This window comes from Amblyomma americanum, chromosome 5, assembly GCF_052857255.1.
Source record: "Amblyomma americanum isolate KBUSLIRL-KWMA chromosome 5, ASM5285725v1, whole genome shotgun sequence".
Lineage (NCBI taxonomy): Eukaryota > Metazoa > Arthropoda > Arachnida > Ixodida > Ixodidae > Amblyomma > Amblyomma americanum.
In genome coordinates, this window is record NC_135501.1 from 110,636,138 (window position 1) to 110,651,661 (window position 15,524).

General features: G+C 46.4%; 1 protein-coding gene across 1 annotated transcript in view; it reads left to right on the plus strand.

Annotated features, from left to right (window-relative positions):
* The window catches only part of LOC144134115 (multidrug resistance protein mrp-7-like), a 39,002-nt gene that overhangs the window by 205 nt on the left and 23,273 nt on the right, over positions 1-15,524 (plus strand). The window contains exons 2-4 of the mRNA XM_077667093.1: positions 10,071-10,217; positions 10,911-11,004; positions 13,082-13,293. Of these exons, the coding sequence (XP_077523219.1) occupies positions 10,071-10,217; positions 10,911-11,004; positions 13,082-13,293 (453 nt within the window). The remainder of the gene's footprint in view (positions 1-10,070; positions 10,218-10,910; positions 11,005-13,081; positions 13,294-15,524) is intronic.

The following is a 15,524-nucleotide window of genomic DNA, read 5'->3' on the forward strand; positions in this document are numbered from 1 at the left end:
GCCACCTATGTATGGCACTAGATAATTGTTTTAAGTTTCTGACGCTGTGTTTCATTGCGGAGTTAGAGGACTCGCGAAACATTAATTCTTTTTATTTCTGCGGACAGTTGGCTTACTCGCTGCTTCTAGCATGCCTATTCAATTCCGCCATTGTGTTACGAAAGCTAATAGCCGCAGTCTAGCCGGGTCGGGTCGCCTCGACTAACAGCGATGAGTGGATACCCTGATAAGCGCCGCGATGCACTGGGAAATGCAGGACGAAGCAAAATGAAGGAAAAAAATTTAAATTATATGCACTTACAGCATCTATAAATGGTACCGCGTGCATAAAAAGTTTAAGGGATGCATGTTCTCGGGAAATAAGTTCCTACAGCGCTGTGTTCTCTACCAATGGAGTGGCAATATTACCAAAGGGTACAGAACGTACAGAGGTGAGCAGGCTTGTCTAGAGCACTGGAGTGGTGGGCTATGAGACAACGTGAAATCTTAGCGCAGCGGTTTTGTGGCGGGGCACTGCGTTTGTGCTTTCATTATTCGTCTAGGTATTAGGCAGCGTTTGAGAGCTTTTGAAACCAATACTTGGCTTAAAATTCAATATGTATTCCCCTGCTAACCACATTTAGCGCTGTAGTCAGGCCTGCTCACGTCTGTGCACACCCTTAACCTTTCAGACAATACAAATATTTGGCTTACGTGACTGCGCTGAGTTAAACTCAATCTACTTACCTGCATACCGCAAAGATTTGCTGCCGTGGACACATTTTCTTTTGCTGGTTCTGCAGCGCATAGAAGAAAACTCCTACGAACGACATTGCTTACAAATAGGCTCCAGATATTTTGACATTTGCTATGAATTTCTAAATGATGCAATCTCAATACGCCTCTATTTTAAACTAAAATAAAATAAACAGTAGTCACAGAACTGGTAACGCACGAAAATTAAAGCCAGTTGGAGTGCAATAATTAAAACACACAAAAAATGCGTCCCATGCGGGATGTTTGTGGAGCATGCATGCATTCGCCTTTGACCCTGCCGGCCTCTCATCGGTCGCATTCGGTCACGTGAGCGCGAAATGTCTGCGAACTAAAACACGCCTGTAACTGGAATCTTCAGTCTGTTTGTATTGGGAGTCTTTGCGAGAAGCAAGGCGCAGGCTGTGTGCATGGGTTGGTGTCGTGATCATACTCTCTTAGAATGACACACCATGCAGGTCGCCCTTCGTCTGCCCTTGCCTCCCTTTACCCGGGTCTTGCTCGGTAGCATGGATTTTTTTTTACTTTTAACATGTCCTGGGCCAAGGTGACGAGGGTGCGTTGCGGAGACCTGGACCTACAACGTGCCCTTGTCACCTTGGCCCTGGACCTGTTAAACGCCTAACATAGAGGCTGTTTTAATAAACGTGTTGAACCAATACTACCACAAGGACATCGACAAACATGCTTTCTCGCGAAACTTCTCATTAGGAGCTTGCGCATAACAAGAATTTTTCAAAGCCGGTTTCTGAGCTTTCCATTTTTTATATGTTATCAAAGAAAAACTTGATATCCGAAAAGTATTCCGAGTTGGAACGCTCATAGCAGATGTGACAAAATACACCTCAGAGGTTGTAAACAGTGAGCAGAGTTAATATAGGTCATAAATTGAACATGCTCGTTTCTCTAATTATGCTTTTGTGACCGTAGAGTATAACCCGCTTTTCGTGCTTTTCTGTCAAGCCTTAAACCATCGTGGGCATTATAACTGGCATCGAACAAAGAGTTCTGCAACTAGACGGGATCATTTTTCACTGCAGTACATGTAGAAGGAAGGAAGGAAGGCCTCAGACGTTGCTGGCACATACCCACTACGGGGCAGTGGCCAAGGCACGGGCGGTTAATTGCTGGATACAGGAAAGTTGTTACGGGAAAAGGTGTGGTAATAGGATGTAGCCTGATAGATTGCAAGACGGAAGGACAGGGGTCTTGTTAACTTGGAGAGAGATCGAAGACGGGACAATGGCTTAATGTGCATAATAGTATACAATGCCTGTAGTGTTTCAACATCGTACTGACTGAGAGCGGGAAGAAGAAATTAGAATGGGAGGCGCTGCGTTTCTTGAAGAAAATTTTGCACAGCAGAGCGCACACTCCTGTCGCTTCGTCCAAGCAAAGAACCGCCAATTGAAAGAACAACCGCGGAAGACACAGGCAAGCCCAGTTTATGAAATGGAATTTGCAAAAGACGCTTCCTCAAATGAGAGAAGCGGCGGCAGAACCGCGCGAAATGATTTATTATCTCAGGTTCGGCACAAAAAGGGCACAGTGGGGAAGCCGCCAGGCCAGATCTGTGAAGGTAGAAATTTAGAAGTGGAACCCGGCAACGCAAGCGCGTGAAAGAGACCTCTAGTCTGCGTGAGCGCCAGACTTTGCTACTCCAAGGATGCAGAAAATGCTGATATTCGGGAGATGATGTAAGAGTCGAGGCAGCAAATTCCTGAAATATTGTGTAGCTGCGAAACCTCACCGCAGCTGTATATGCACACGTTGGTAGGACAGCAACAATTGGGCCGCAGAGAGAGGCTCTAGATAAGGAATCTGCAACCTCTTTTAAGTGAAAACCCATTTGACCTGGTACCCAAAGCAACCTTACCGAATTTAGATGAAGCGGAATCAGGAACTTAAAGAGACGTAATGCCCGAGACTCAGTGGGTGAGGATAAGGAAGAGCAAATGGACAGAGTGTCTGTCATAACCACGACCTGGGAAACGGTAGATTCTAATTTTCGTAAGGCTAAGATTACTGCTATTAATTCAGCCAGAAAAATTGGAGTGAAGTCAGGAAGACGGAGAGAAAAAGACCAATCCAGTGAGGGCGAAAAAATTCCCACACCTGCCTTTTCGCGATCCTGCGACGCATCGGTAGCAATAAGAACATGAGAGGGAAAGGACCTTAGGTGGTCCTGCGATAGACCCCGAAGAAGCGGGAAGGGCTGCAGCTTTGCATTCGATGGGGAAATGTCATAGAATTCAATCTGGACAGATGATGAGTTGTTATACAATTGGCGGACATCTGTGAAATGAATATTTATGGGATCAAGGAGGGACTGCACGTAACATATCTGCGGGGTATGAAAACGAGACCAGGCAGCACTAAAAAAGGCGGAAGGTAGACTAAGAAATAATTACTGGAAGCGTGAAGAGGTGAGTCGCACAATTTTAAAAATGTTTGAACTGTTAAAAGGCGAAACCTAGCTGATAACGATGGCATTCGCTCCTCAAGGTGCAGAACAGCATTGGCGACATATTTTAGAAGCCCAAGACAAAGGCGCAACGCCTCACGCTCCAACAGCACAAGAGGGCGAAGTTTATAGGCAGGAGCTCCCGAGAATAAAACACACCCGAACTCCAAAATTGGGCGGACGCACATTTTATAAATCATCAGAAGTGTATGCCTTATCATGCTTGAGCTAGCACTACAAAGCCTGCGCAGGATACCAATGGGCCGAACTCCTTTTGCAGAAAGTTGCTCAATGTGTAGCCGCCAGGAAAGAGTAGAGTCGTATATTACTCCGAGATACTTCAGCGTCTGAACTTGAGGTATTATGTTATTTCTATAGACCAGGCAGATATTTACAGGAACAGAAACTGGAAATACTAATTATGCGCATTTCTTCACATTAAGGGACAGATGAATTCTTCCTAACCAGTTGTCAAGAACATTGAGGTAACTTTTCAGAGTTCGATAAAGAGTGTGAATGTCACCTATTGTTGCAAAAAATGCTATATCATCGGCGTACACAAAGTGTTCACATTTTGAATGCATAGAATTGAGCTTAGAAAAATGTTAAAAAGAACAGGTGAGAGAACTGATCCTTGCGGTACACCTCTTGTCTGTAGAAATCTCCTTGAGGAAACACCATTTTGGCGGCAGTAAAATTCTCTATGTTCCAAAAAAGCAGAAATTCACGCTACAAAATAGCATGGGAAGTTGAGTTCCTGTAATTTTAGTAATAGAGTCGAGTGCTCAACGTTTTCGTATGCTTTACTGACATCCAATGTGACAAGCGCAGCAAACTGTTTTCTATTGCGAGCTAATTTAATACGACTCTCTAGGTCAGTATGAGCACACCAAATTGAACAAAACGGCCTGAAACCTATTCACAAAACAAAACAAAGTTTATACAGCAAAGAGACGATACAGAGTATTTCGCAATCACTCGTATGAGCAGGTACGAAGTGACTTGCAAATACAATGCACTCATGCAAAGTAACAATAGAGAGAGATAACAATTCAATAAAACCTTTGCACCTAAAGTGCACTAACTCAGAGAGAGACAAATAATGAAAACACAATTTGTTCACCGGGCACTGCGAAAGTCCGACGACTTGAGGAGCACGACGGGGCCGATCCGCAGGGTGGCGCACGTTGCCTCGCTGGTCCTTGGCTGGTCGAGTGGTGTTCTCCCGGGAGTCGAGCGGGCGCGCTTCTCTGAAGTTTAAACGGCGGCTCGGGCTAACCGACAGCGATTGCAGCCCCTCATTTATAGGGGCAGACCGCGTCTCTTCGTTCTTCGCGCCAAGGCAGGTGCGCACATACACGCAGCTTCAACTGCACAAATTCTTCATTCTTGCGCCAAGCGCGCGACCCTAATAGTCGAGCGCGAAAATCACCGTCCAGAAAAATCTAGGTCATTCTCGGCACACTGAGTCATCGGCGCAGAAGCGAAGGGGAGAGGGAATCACTTTGGCGCGGACAAGGTTACCCCCTTTCCGTCGACAACAAGCAAAAACGTCTCCAACATTCGCGAAAAATCGACGCCGCGCGCAGCCATGCCTCCCTCGGCGCCGCGCCGGCGAGCTGAGTTGCAGCAGTACGCAAAGCTACGCACTCTCCGGGGGTCCTTCCCCGCTGCTTTTTTGTTTTATTTTACAACGCGCGGGCGCGATTGCTTACGCGCTGCGCCCTTTCTTTCTAATATGCGCCGAATTTCGAGACACTGCTCCTTCTCTTAAGAAGATTGTGCAACAATATTCACAAAACACAAAAATCGCGCGCACATGCTTGCGCTCACAAACTCAGTGGCGAATGCCAAAATACATATATTCATTCATGTTCTTACATACATGCCAATTGACAGTAGTCACAATGCACTTCAACACATACCGCAACTCGGCAACACATTAACCCACCACTAACAGGTAGCATTCAAGTTCAAGGCATGCTTTCGCCTATACTTCCAGATACATTTACTACTCGCGCTTCCGTAATGCGCGCGTGAGGGCATTCACAGTTGCCTTGTGTCGCAACAAGAGTCTCCTCGACTCGCGGGTGTTTTTGTCGGTTAACATAGGCTTCTGTTTCTTACCATCTGAACACTCCAGATAAATTTGTCGATTCTGAAAAGAATTGTGCGCTTAGGTATGCACACACAAACAAGACAATCGATGGATTCCAGGGGACCTGCGTTATAGCACACAGGCTCACAATATTGACCGGTGTGAATGCCCTCTTTGTCCCCTTCTGGAATTTTCCTGTGTGATCGAAAGGCAGCTGAAGTGTTGTGCACAACAGCACCACGATGAACATGTCCACAACCTGCGCTAAGCTGAGCCTAGCGGGAGTTTTAGACACCTTGTCCTCTTAAGCTGTCTTTATTTCGCATTTCGCTGTTTCCTTGTGAACCCGCCGCGGTGGCTCAGTGGTTAGGGCGCTCGACTACTGATCCGGAGTTCCCGGGTTCGAACCCGACCGCGGCGGCTGCGTTTTTATGGAGGAAAAACGCTAAGGCGCCCGTGTGCTGTGCGATGTCAGTGCACGTTAAAGATCCCCAGGTGGTCGAAATTATTCGGAGCCCTCCACTACTGCACCTGTTCTTCCTTCTTTCACTCCCTCCCTTGTCCCTTCCCTTACGGCGCGGTTCAGGTGTCCAAAGATATATGAGACAGATACTGCGCCATTTCCTTTCCCCCCAAAACCAATTATTAATTATTATTATATTCCTTGTGACCATTCCGTGGCCTTTCTTTCTGCTTCGCACACCTTTCTGCTGTAGTGCCCGTCCCTTCCTAGGAAACGTTTTTTCTTCCTCAGAATGTTCCTCCGCGGGACTCTGCCGGTCTTCATGCTTGTCTGTCTGCTTCACTGCTCCTTTGCTTGAGCTAGCACGCTCGCGCTTCCTTCGCCACTTCCTTTTCGCTTGGCGATCACTACGCCGTTCCGAAGAGCGGGATTCGGACTTCTTTGTCTCGTGGCTACTTTCTAGACCCTTCGGAAATATTGCCCCCTTTATATTTCTCAATATGAGGTCGTATATGGGGCGCTCCAGGCACAGTGCAGCTAGTTTCTAGCTGTAGTAGGGAATCAACACATGTACTTCAGCTTCCGGTAAGTGCTGAAACGAGCCGTCCACTAGCAGCACAAGGCCCTTCGTTCCAGTGAGATCCTCATCTCTCACTAATCTTCGTTTTATTATTACAGTGCTGCTGCCCGTGTCTCGCAACACGGTAATTGTTTTTTCTCCTACCTTCCCTTTCAGGACAGGCATTCTGTTCATTTCGGCTTCCGGTAGCGCGTTCACAACGGCGTTCACGACTGGTACCTTCTTGCAGTTCTTTAGTTCCACAAAACTCTTTTCAATTTTCTTCCTCCAGGTGGTCATCTGAGGAGGCCCGTACACACGATACCCGGAGGAATGGGCTTGCTTCGGTTCGGACAAACCGCGGCTCTGTGCCCCTTCTGGCCGCACTTAAAACAGGCTGTTATACTACTGTTTGTAGCGCTTTTGCGGTATTTAGATGCGTAATGGTGTAACTTGTTGCACAGGTAGCACTTTGGTGGAGCCTTTGGGCTAAATCGGGCATCACGGCTGTCGGTTTTCCCTGCGCCCTCCATTCGTATTCTTAATCTTGGTCAGATTCGTTCCTCCTTGAGCTTCAAGAAACTGTTCGGCAACATCTAGCATTTCGGAGAAAGTCTTGGCTTTTCTTTCCTCCAGGTATAGCGACAAGCTCGGGTGACAGCTACTCAGGAATTGTTCCTTGAGGAGTAGCTCGCGAAGTTCACTGTAATCCTGTGCAATTTCTGAAAGCTCTATCCACCGATCAAAGTAGTGGCTTAACCTTGCCGTATACTGGGTGTTCGTTTCGCCATCTGTGGGCTTGCCTGTTCAGAATTTATCTCGAAGTCCCTCGGTGGTGAGACGGAATCGCTTAAGGAAGGCGGCCTTTACTTTCCTGTAGCTTGCAGCATCTACCGGAGAAAGTCTCCCGAATACGCTCAGAGCATCCTCGTTGAGACAGTTGCTAAGAATGGTAGCAAATTCACTGTCTGACCAATTCTGACTTCCCGCGATCCCTTCGAATCGCCTTAGGAACGCGTCGAGATCGTCCCTTCTTTCATCAAATCTGGGAAGTAATCTGCTTGCATCTATCCGCTTGCCGCTGCCTTCTCTAGTGCTATGAACTTCCCTTGAGTGGTTCGCAGCACGTTGGAGCTCAAGCTTCATGCCAAGCAGTTGTTTTTCGCATTCGAATTCTCCCTCTCGTTCTTTTTCAGCTTCTTCTCGAGCCTTCTGTCTTTCCTTTTCAACCCTCTCTCTCCTTTTCGGCTTCTTCTCGAGCCTACTGTCTCTCTTTTTCAGCTTTCTCTCTCTCCTGGTTCACCCATTTCCGTAGTTCAACCCCGGACATCCCCATCTGGATGCCAACCTAAAATAGCTCCTTCAAGCTCATTTTCGGATACTGAACTTCTCAAGGCAGAGGTTAACTCTACACGGTGAACCTTAATAACCGCTTCAGCGCGGCACCTCATAATACCGCTTTGCTGCTTAACGCTCGTTTACAACCACTTCGTAAACTACTTCCGGCTCTTCCTCAGTTCTCTGCGCTTACAAAACACCAAATGTCTTGTCGCGGACACCAGAATATGTCGCCACGACGCGCACTTTTGCGTGCGCCCGCAGACACCCTTAGAGCGTGTAGGGGTAGCGGTCTCGGTCATAGAGGAGATGCCCTCGACTCAGCGTGGCAAGCTCAGCCGGAGACCAGCTACCAAGTGACAAGGGGGTTGTTCGTTTAGTGCCCAGCTTTCGCCGGTCACAAGTCAGAGAATGGGTCGGAGCCAAATGTTCACAAAACAAAACAGTTTATACAGCAGAGACGATACAGAGTATTTCGCAATCACTCGTATGAGCACGTACGAAGTGACTTGCCAATGCAATGCACTCATGCAAAGTAACAATAGAGAGAGATAACAATTCAATAAAATCTTTGCACCTAAAGTGCACTAACTCAGAGAGAGACAAATAATGAAAACACAATTTTTTCACCGGGCACTGCGACAGTCCGACGACTTGAGGAGCACGACGGGGCCGATCCGCAGGGTGGCGCACGTTGCCTCGCTGGTGCTTGGCTGGTCGAGTGGTGTTCTCCCGGGAGTCGAACGGGCGCGCTTCTCGGAAGTTTAAACGGCGGCTCGGGCTAACCGACAGCGGTTGCAGCTCCTCATTTATAGGCGCAGACCGCGTCTATTTGTTCTTCGTGCCAAGGCAGGCGCGCACATACACGCAGCTTCAACTGCAAAAACTCCTTCCGCTTCTCGCACCGGGCGCGCTAACGCATTGTTCGAGCGCGGAAATCACCGTCCAGAAAAATCTAGGTCATTCTCGGCACGTTGAGTCATCGGCGCTGGAGCAAAGTGGAGAGGATATCACTTTGGCGCGGACAAGGTTACCCCCTTACCGTCGACAACAAGCAAAAACTTCAACATTCGAGAAAAATCGACGCCGCGCGTGACCATGCCTCCCTCGGCGCCGCACCGGCGAGCTGAGTTGCAGCAGTACGCAAAGCTACGCACTCTCCGGGTGTCCTTCCCCGCTGTTTTTTCGTTTTATTTTACAACGCGTGGGCGCGAATGCTAACGCGCTGCGCCCTTTCTTTCTAATATGCGCCGAATTTTGTGACACAAAATCAACTCAGTAACGTTTGCATCGTCATTGCCAGTTTTCGCAAAGAACACCGGCGGGCCATTCCTCAAGTGCCGCGTTTCTGCAAGAACGTTGTCAGTGCCAAAGCGTTTGCTCCAGTGCCACGTTTCTGCCAACGGATGCAGCGCACATATCTGTCACAACCGCCACGTAGCTCAAAACGTGTATGATGTGTCCTCAGGCGACGATTAAAACACCCAAAGAGGGGAACCAACCAAAAGTCGGTTGCACAGCTTTGGAGGAGGCCGATGGGACTCCCTTCGGATGCTGCGGCCTCCATTGACTGCTGGACGGTTCAGCGCTGTTGATCCACCCAGGGAGCCACCAGTTATGCGTGTTTCCTTTCTTTTCCTATATCAAATGCTTCACGCCCATCTGCGGATTTTTCAGGGTAGAAGGCTAATAGTTCTAAGCGCACAGAGATGTGAAGTTGAAAACGAGCCGCGCTCTCATGCAAAAGGCTGTTGTTCAGTGGCCAGTGAAGCTCATCTCTTTGCGCAGCCACGCGTTAGAAACCCAGTCATGGCAATATTTATTTTATTTCTGCAGGTATCTGAGAGGCTTTACTTCAGGATATCTAACGAAATAGAGCTTTCCCACAAAAATTTGAGGTTGTCCAACCTAAGCATGCTATTAAATGCAGCGTCCTTCAGCAGCGCTTGCCCCTGTTTTCAAGTCATAGCCACAATTGCGCATAATATTTATATAGTTGTAGCATGATCAGGTGAACAACAATTATTTGGACTGCCGTTACATTAGCAGTGCGCCTGTGAAGGATGAATTAAAATTATAAGTTGTTTGCTTCAAAGCGAGTACGGCAAAGTTACAATGCATAAATATCTGCATATCATGGGTTCCGTTAGTATCTAGACTTATAAACTTTAGTTACAAGCCGCCATTAACTCTGGACATTTCTCACGACGGGCAAAGTTTTGTTTTTTTGAAATCACCTTTAAGGCTCGTTTGTAGTAAAGGGCGGAATGTTTTTTCAACTGAAATATTAGAAATCCGACGATGGCGGGTGCTTTGTGTTGACCGATTCTTTCACTTTTAACCCCGAGTACATTACAGACCCTTAGTAATTTGAGTGACATCTTTTCGTTTACAGATGGCTATCATACTCTTCAGTGCACTGGCTCAATTTTACCCTGAGAGAAGCCTGACTGCCTCACTGTCTTTTTCGTGCATCTATGCGCTGTCACTCCTAGACCCAACAAACAGCAACATCGTGGTAATTCTAAGATTAATAACATTGGTGAGTCATAAATGGCCGCATCGTTCTTCGCGTATGTCACCACTGGCCCCTCATTCAGCAGCAACTGCAAAAGCGATTTAAACTTCCATTTTCCCGTCACCAGCTTGCGGCTACTAAAATTGGAGCGCTAATGAGACTGAACTCATGTATCTTTTATATATCAGTGTGTATATAGATCCTTGTACTTACGAAAACATTTGGTTCTGGCTGCTTAGCGTGAACTCTCGTAACTCTTATTTATCAGTGTGTTTACAGATGCCTATTCTTACGAAGATATTGGGCCCTGGTTTCTTACTGTGAACTACTGAATCTTTCTTTGGTTGTCTGTACATAGATACATATTATGAATATATTTGGTTCTGGCTTCTCACTATGAACTCCCGTAACTTTTCTTTATCAGTGTGTCCATAGATGCTTATTCCTACGAACATATTTTGTTCTGGCTTCTTGCTATGAACTGTCGTAACTTTTCTTTATCAGTGCGTCCATACGTGCCAATTGTTGCGAACAAATTTGTTTCTGGCTTCTTGCTATGAACTTCCGTATGTTTCATAAAACAGCGTGTACACAGATCTCTAACCTTACAAAAATATTTGGTTGCGGCTTTTTACTGCAAACTTCCGTATCTTTTCTGTATCACTGCGTACATAGATCCCCATTCTAACGAAAGGTTTTGTTTCTGGTAACTTGCAGTCAATATTTGGGCTGAAAAGGATCGCCAATGCTTGCGGAGAGGCAGAGAGAGAAGCTGATGTCAAAACTGCAGACGACGTACTCCGACCGGAAGGTGAGAGAAGTGATAACCTTAGTGATGATGACCAATGAGCGCTTTTAGAAATAGGTTATTTTTAAATAACAGTAGGCCTCCACGACTTCTAGAATCCTGCTCTTACTCTCTTTGCATGAGGCTTGCTGTTCTGTTACTTCGAGTTATTTGCACATTGCTTCAAGTTTCCCGATCTGAGGTACGGCTGATATATAGGTAACGAGCTCTGAATTTCCGTTTCCGCACGCTGTCATGGTACCTCATATGATGCTGATTGTCACGATTGTGCTTGTATTTTGTGTTTTTATTGCCTCTTTTAGTCTTAGCCTTATGGGAGACTGCAATATGTAAACATTAATAGGCTCCCAACTAACTCTGATATGTGCAATTTTTGTGTTTTGCCACTAGCTATAAATGTAGATACAAAACTCTGATACATGTTCCGACGCTAGAATAGAGCTGATGCGTATTCTAGCATCAGAATTAGTTCGAAAGAAGACTACTTGTTATATATTTCACTGTTATTACACACCTCTACCGCCGTCCTCTGATCTGTGTGATCCCAAGGTCATTCCACATGCGTCACGTTGTCGTCGCTTGAAAAACATTCGCATAATGGAATAAAGCCACAGAACTGGTATTTACGAAGAAGTAAAATTGAATGCAGTTTTCTTCATTGACTCTTTAAGAATACTAGCTATCCACTCCTTCGAGGTAGGCGGAAATGTAAAGAAACAGCACAAGCCATGCCTAAGAAAATAATAATCCAAAGGTTATGTTATTAGCCATGTGGGTATTCCAGCATAAATCGCTGTCAATGTACATGCCAGTATAATTTGCAGTCGGAACACTGGCAATTAGGTAACAAGAGTATCAGGCGAATTTGACGCTCTTTACCAACGATATTTTTGTTCCAATTTACGTGAACTTCAAAAGCAAACTAGCTCATTGTCCAAAAAGTTTATTTCAAATATTTAAATTATGACCAGTTATACTGCTCAGGAGCAAATTGTTATTCTTTCCTAAGCACACATCAATAATGAATGCTATACTTGCGAACTTGTCTTGGTAAGGCTGACAAAGATACATAGCTCAAAACAGTTTCGCGTTCTGCTCAGCGGAAATAGTTTCCGGTTCCATCTAATAGTTACTCTCAAAACTCTGTACACTGGTGTCCCCATCGCCTCATCGACGATGTCGGATTATAAGACAAGCCCTGTTTAATAATCCGGTTTGAGACAGCGCCAAGGTGTGGATTGTGCAGGCGGTGAAAGGCGAGGTACGGTCTGGCATATAGGCTTGCGGCTCAGCCTGAACCTAATGTAAAACAGTGGCAAACCGGACGTCCTGATAAAAGTAACAGCCGATTATCTTGATTTAGTCATCCATGGGCATGCGAGAGCTCCATCTGCAGTCTCTGCCGGAGTCGTTAGCTTCTGCTTGCTTCTAAAAAAATATATGTATGCAGGGCCAAACGTCCTGAAGCGACTCATGGTCAGCGAGACACGTCGTAATCAAGGGCTCCGGGTAAATTTAGATCACCTGGAGCTCTTTAAAGCGCGCCAGCATCGCACTGCATCTGGGCTTGTTTGCATTTAGCCTCCATCTAAATGCGAATTCAAGATCGCGACATTGGGGCCACTAGTCAAAAGCCAAAGCCATTGAGCCGCCACGGCAGGCTTGATATTAAGGTGACATAGCACGGATGTTATTGCTGTGAACGTGAAGTTTATCACTTTACGTTTGTAAAGTAGTTTACACAACGCTTTTCCAAGGGCGCGCGTGAGCTACAGCTTTTGCACTGTCATTTTAATTGAGCGTCTGCGCGCGTGTACGTACATGCTTACAAACACAATCATACATATCGCAAATGCATCCACGCATAGCTGCAGACATAATAAAAGAGGCGCAGTTTTGAATTGCACTGCGGGTAAGAGGCAAACGCCATATGTTATGTTTATTTCGTCAACCAGGAGAGAGTTGTAATGGTAACAACCTCCGCTTTTTGCGCTCGTTTGCAGTCACTGGGCATTCTTATACTGCCGCTGTATTTTCTGCTTTTAACCGCTGCTTTGCTAACATATAGCATAACCTTTAGGTTCGATCTACCTGAAACGGTGCTCGTTCGCCTGGGGCTCTGGCGCAACCTGCCCCGGAAACTTCCCTGAAGCGGTCCTTCGTGACGTGAGCTTCATGTTGAGGCCTGGTTCCCTGGTCGCCCTGGTGGGATCCATCGGGAGCGGGAAGTCGGCGTTGCTGGCTGCACTCCAGGGTTACTTGCGTATCCTTAGCGGGAGCTGCTGCGTGAAAGTGAGTGTGCCAACTCAGGTCCGCCTATACGCATAGCAAAGTGAGCGTCGGTGGTTCTTAAACGGCCACATTAGATAGAAAGGTTCACACCAGGTGTTACCGCCTGCCTTGTTGCTTTTTGGTCTGCTGCCGTCCTCAGCGACATCTACGGTTATGAAAATCGCGTGCCAAATCTGAAGCACAGACAACTACAGTTATCAGCTACAGGGCTGGAGTCTGCTCATATCTGGCGGAATACGCGTGACATATTCCTGATAAACTGAATGCGAAGAACTACAACGGCAGCACTGTAACCGAATATGCAGCTTTTATAAGCTACAAAAGAGCAAAAATAAAACGCAGTGTCACCATCATTGGCTGAATTCGTAAATAAGCCTGCTGTGTCTGCAGCGAATTTTTTTTAGGGAAACCGAGAAGCTATGCTCCACAGCAATTGTTAAACCAGGTCGACCAGTTCTTATCCGTGTGGACGACGGGAGATTAAATCCAGAAGGAGCAAGCCATTTTGAATTAAATTTTTCTGTTTCGATAGTTCTTCGCTTTCGGACAATTGCTAAGCCCACGAAAGCGGATTCAATAATGGCTGAGAAAAACTTACAAATGTGTCCTGTTTGTCAAAAATACATGTAAAATGGCCGCAAAACACTTCTGGAAGCTCAATGTAAAAACAAAAAATAAAAAATTGCTGCAGCTTAGCTCGGCTGGGCCAGGATTTATGTAGCGAAAGCAAGTGTGAAACTCCTCAGTTGGCCTTGTTCACATATTTCACAACGTGTGAAGCACAGGCATAAACTTCCAGTATGATCTGTAGGTTCATGTTCGATTTCAGCACCGAGGCTATCCAAGGAATGAACGGTTCGCGTCACTCTTTCGTCTATTCTAAGGCCAACGGCACGTTTTTCTTTGGTTTCTTGAGCCCGCCGCTGAAGTCTCTTAGAATTCCATCGTTCATCAAGGGCCGTCTTCAGTGAAGCAGGACTCAGGTCTCTCTTCCGGCTGCTGTCGCTGCTGGTAGCGGTCGAGTCACCGGACGTTAAACATGCTTTTCTCGCGGCGGCATATTCACGGCGGAGTTTAGCCAGTCGCTCGGCGCGCTGTTCGTCTGTTTCCTGGGCGATTCGTTTCCTCTTCATCTCGTTCCGCTGTCGATTCCAGGCCTCCTCCAGCTTATCAGAATTGTCGCCCTCCATACTGTGGCCTCAGCTGTGGTTGGTGCGCACTGCAGCTCTCCTTTTCAATCCCTGGACATCTTATCACGCATGCGACGCAGCTGTCGAAGCGAGCTGAGGCGAGCGCAACGACGAGGAACGCGGTGTCACGTCCTACCAAACTGCGGCGGCAGCGAGCGGCGCGCTGTGACGTCATGCCAGATGGTGCGGCGAGCGCGCGAAGCACAGTAACCTTCGGCGGCGAGGCGCGCGTTGTGACGTCACGTTCCTCGATGGAGTACCACCGTGGCGAAATCGCGAGTTACACAAATTTAGTCTTGTTGTCTTAGCTGAAGCTTATGACAGGCTCTTTCGAAAGGGTGAAACTAGCATATTGGGCGGACTCGGTTTTAGTCTTTTATGCAAAAGAGATGGAGATTTTAGGTTGCGGCTGATAGATGTAATCAACACCCGTGCCATTAATATATAGCCAGCAGGAGAATATGCAGGAATTAAAGGCGGTGAGCTATCATTTAACTGGCCTGAATATCAAGACCGATTCCGGGCAGAATTTCAGTCTGCTAGTGACTGCGCCTATATACGTTAAAGATCAAACGCACAGCTTTTCGCTCGATAACTTCGAACGCACTAATTTTAGCTTGATTTAACGGGAAGTGCGTGTGGTTTGTGTATTTTAAGACCAGATTAATGATAGTCATATGCACGAAAAGGTTTCCTTGCTCCTTAGAATAGGCATTGCTCATTTCAGGATCATCAGCTTTTGCATCGCTTTACTTTCCACATGCAATTTTCGATCCGTCCCTTTTACATAGGAAGACATAGTTACGCCGAATGATGTTGTTTAGCGCTAAGCAAAACTTAGGTTATATATCTTTTCCTTTATCGTCATTGAGGTTGTTTTGTGAATGTTAATTCTCGTTTTCACATTTTGCTATTTGGGGATATCTTGCCAAAATTATTTTTAGAGATTTGACCTTGATGGATTTTTTTATTTCTAAGTACAGGACCGACCATCTGCCAATAATCTAATTTTGGATTCTACGTGGTTGTGTTATTTCTGTG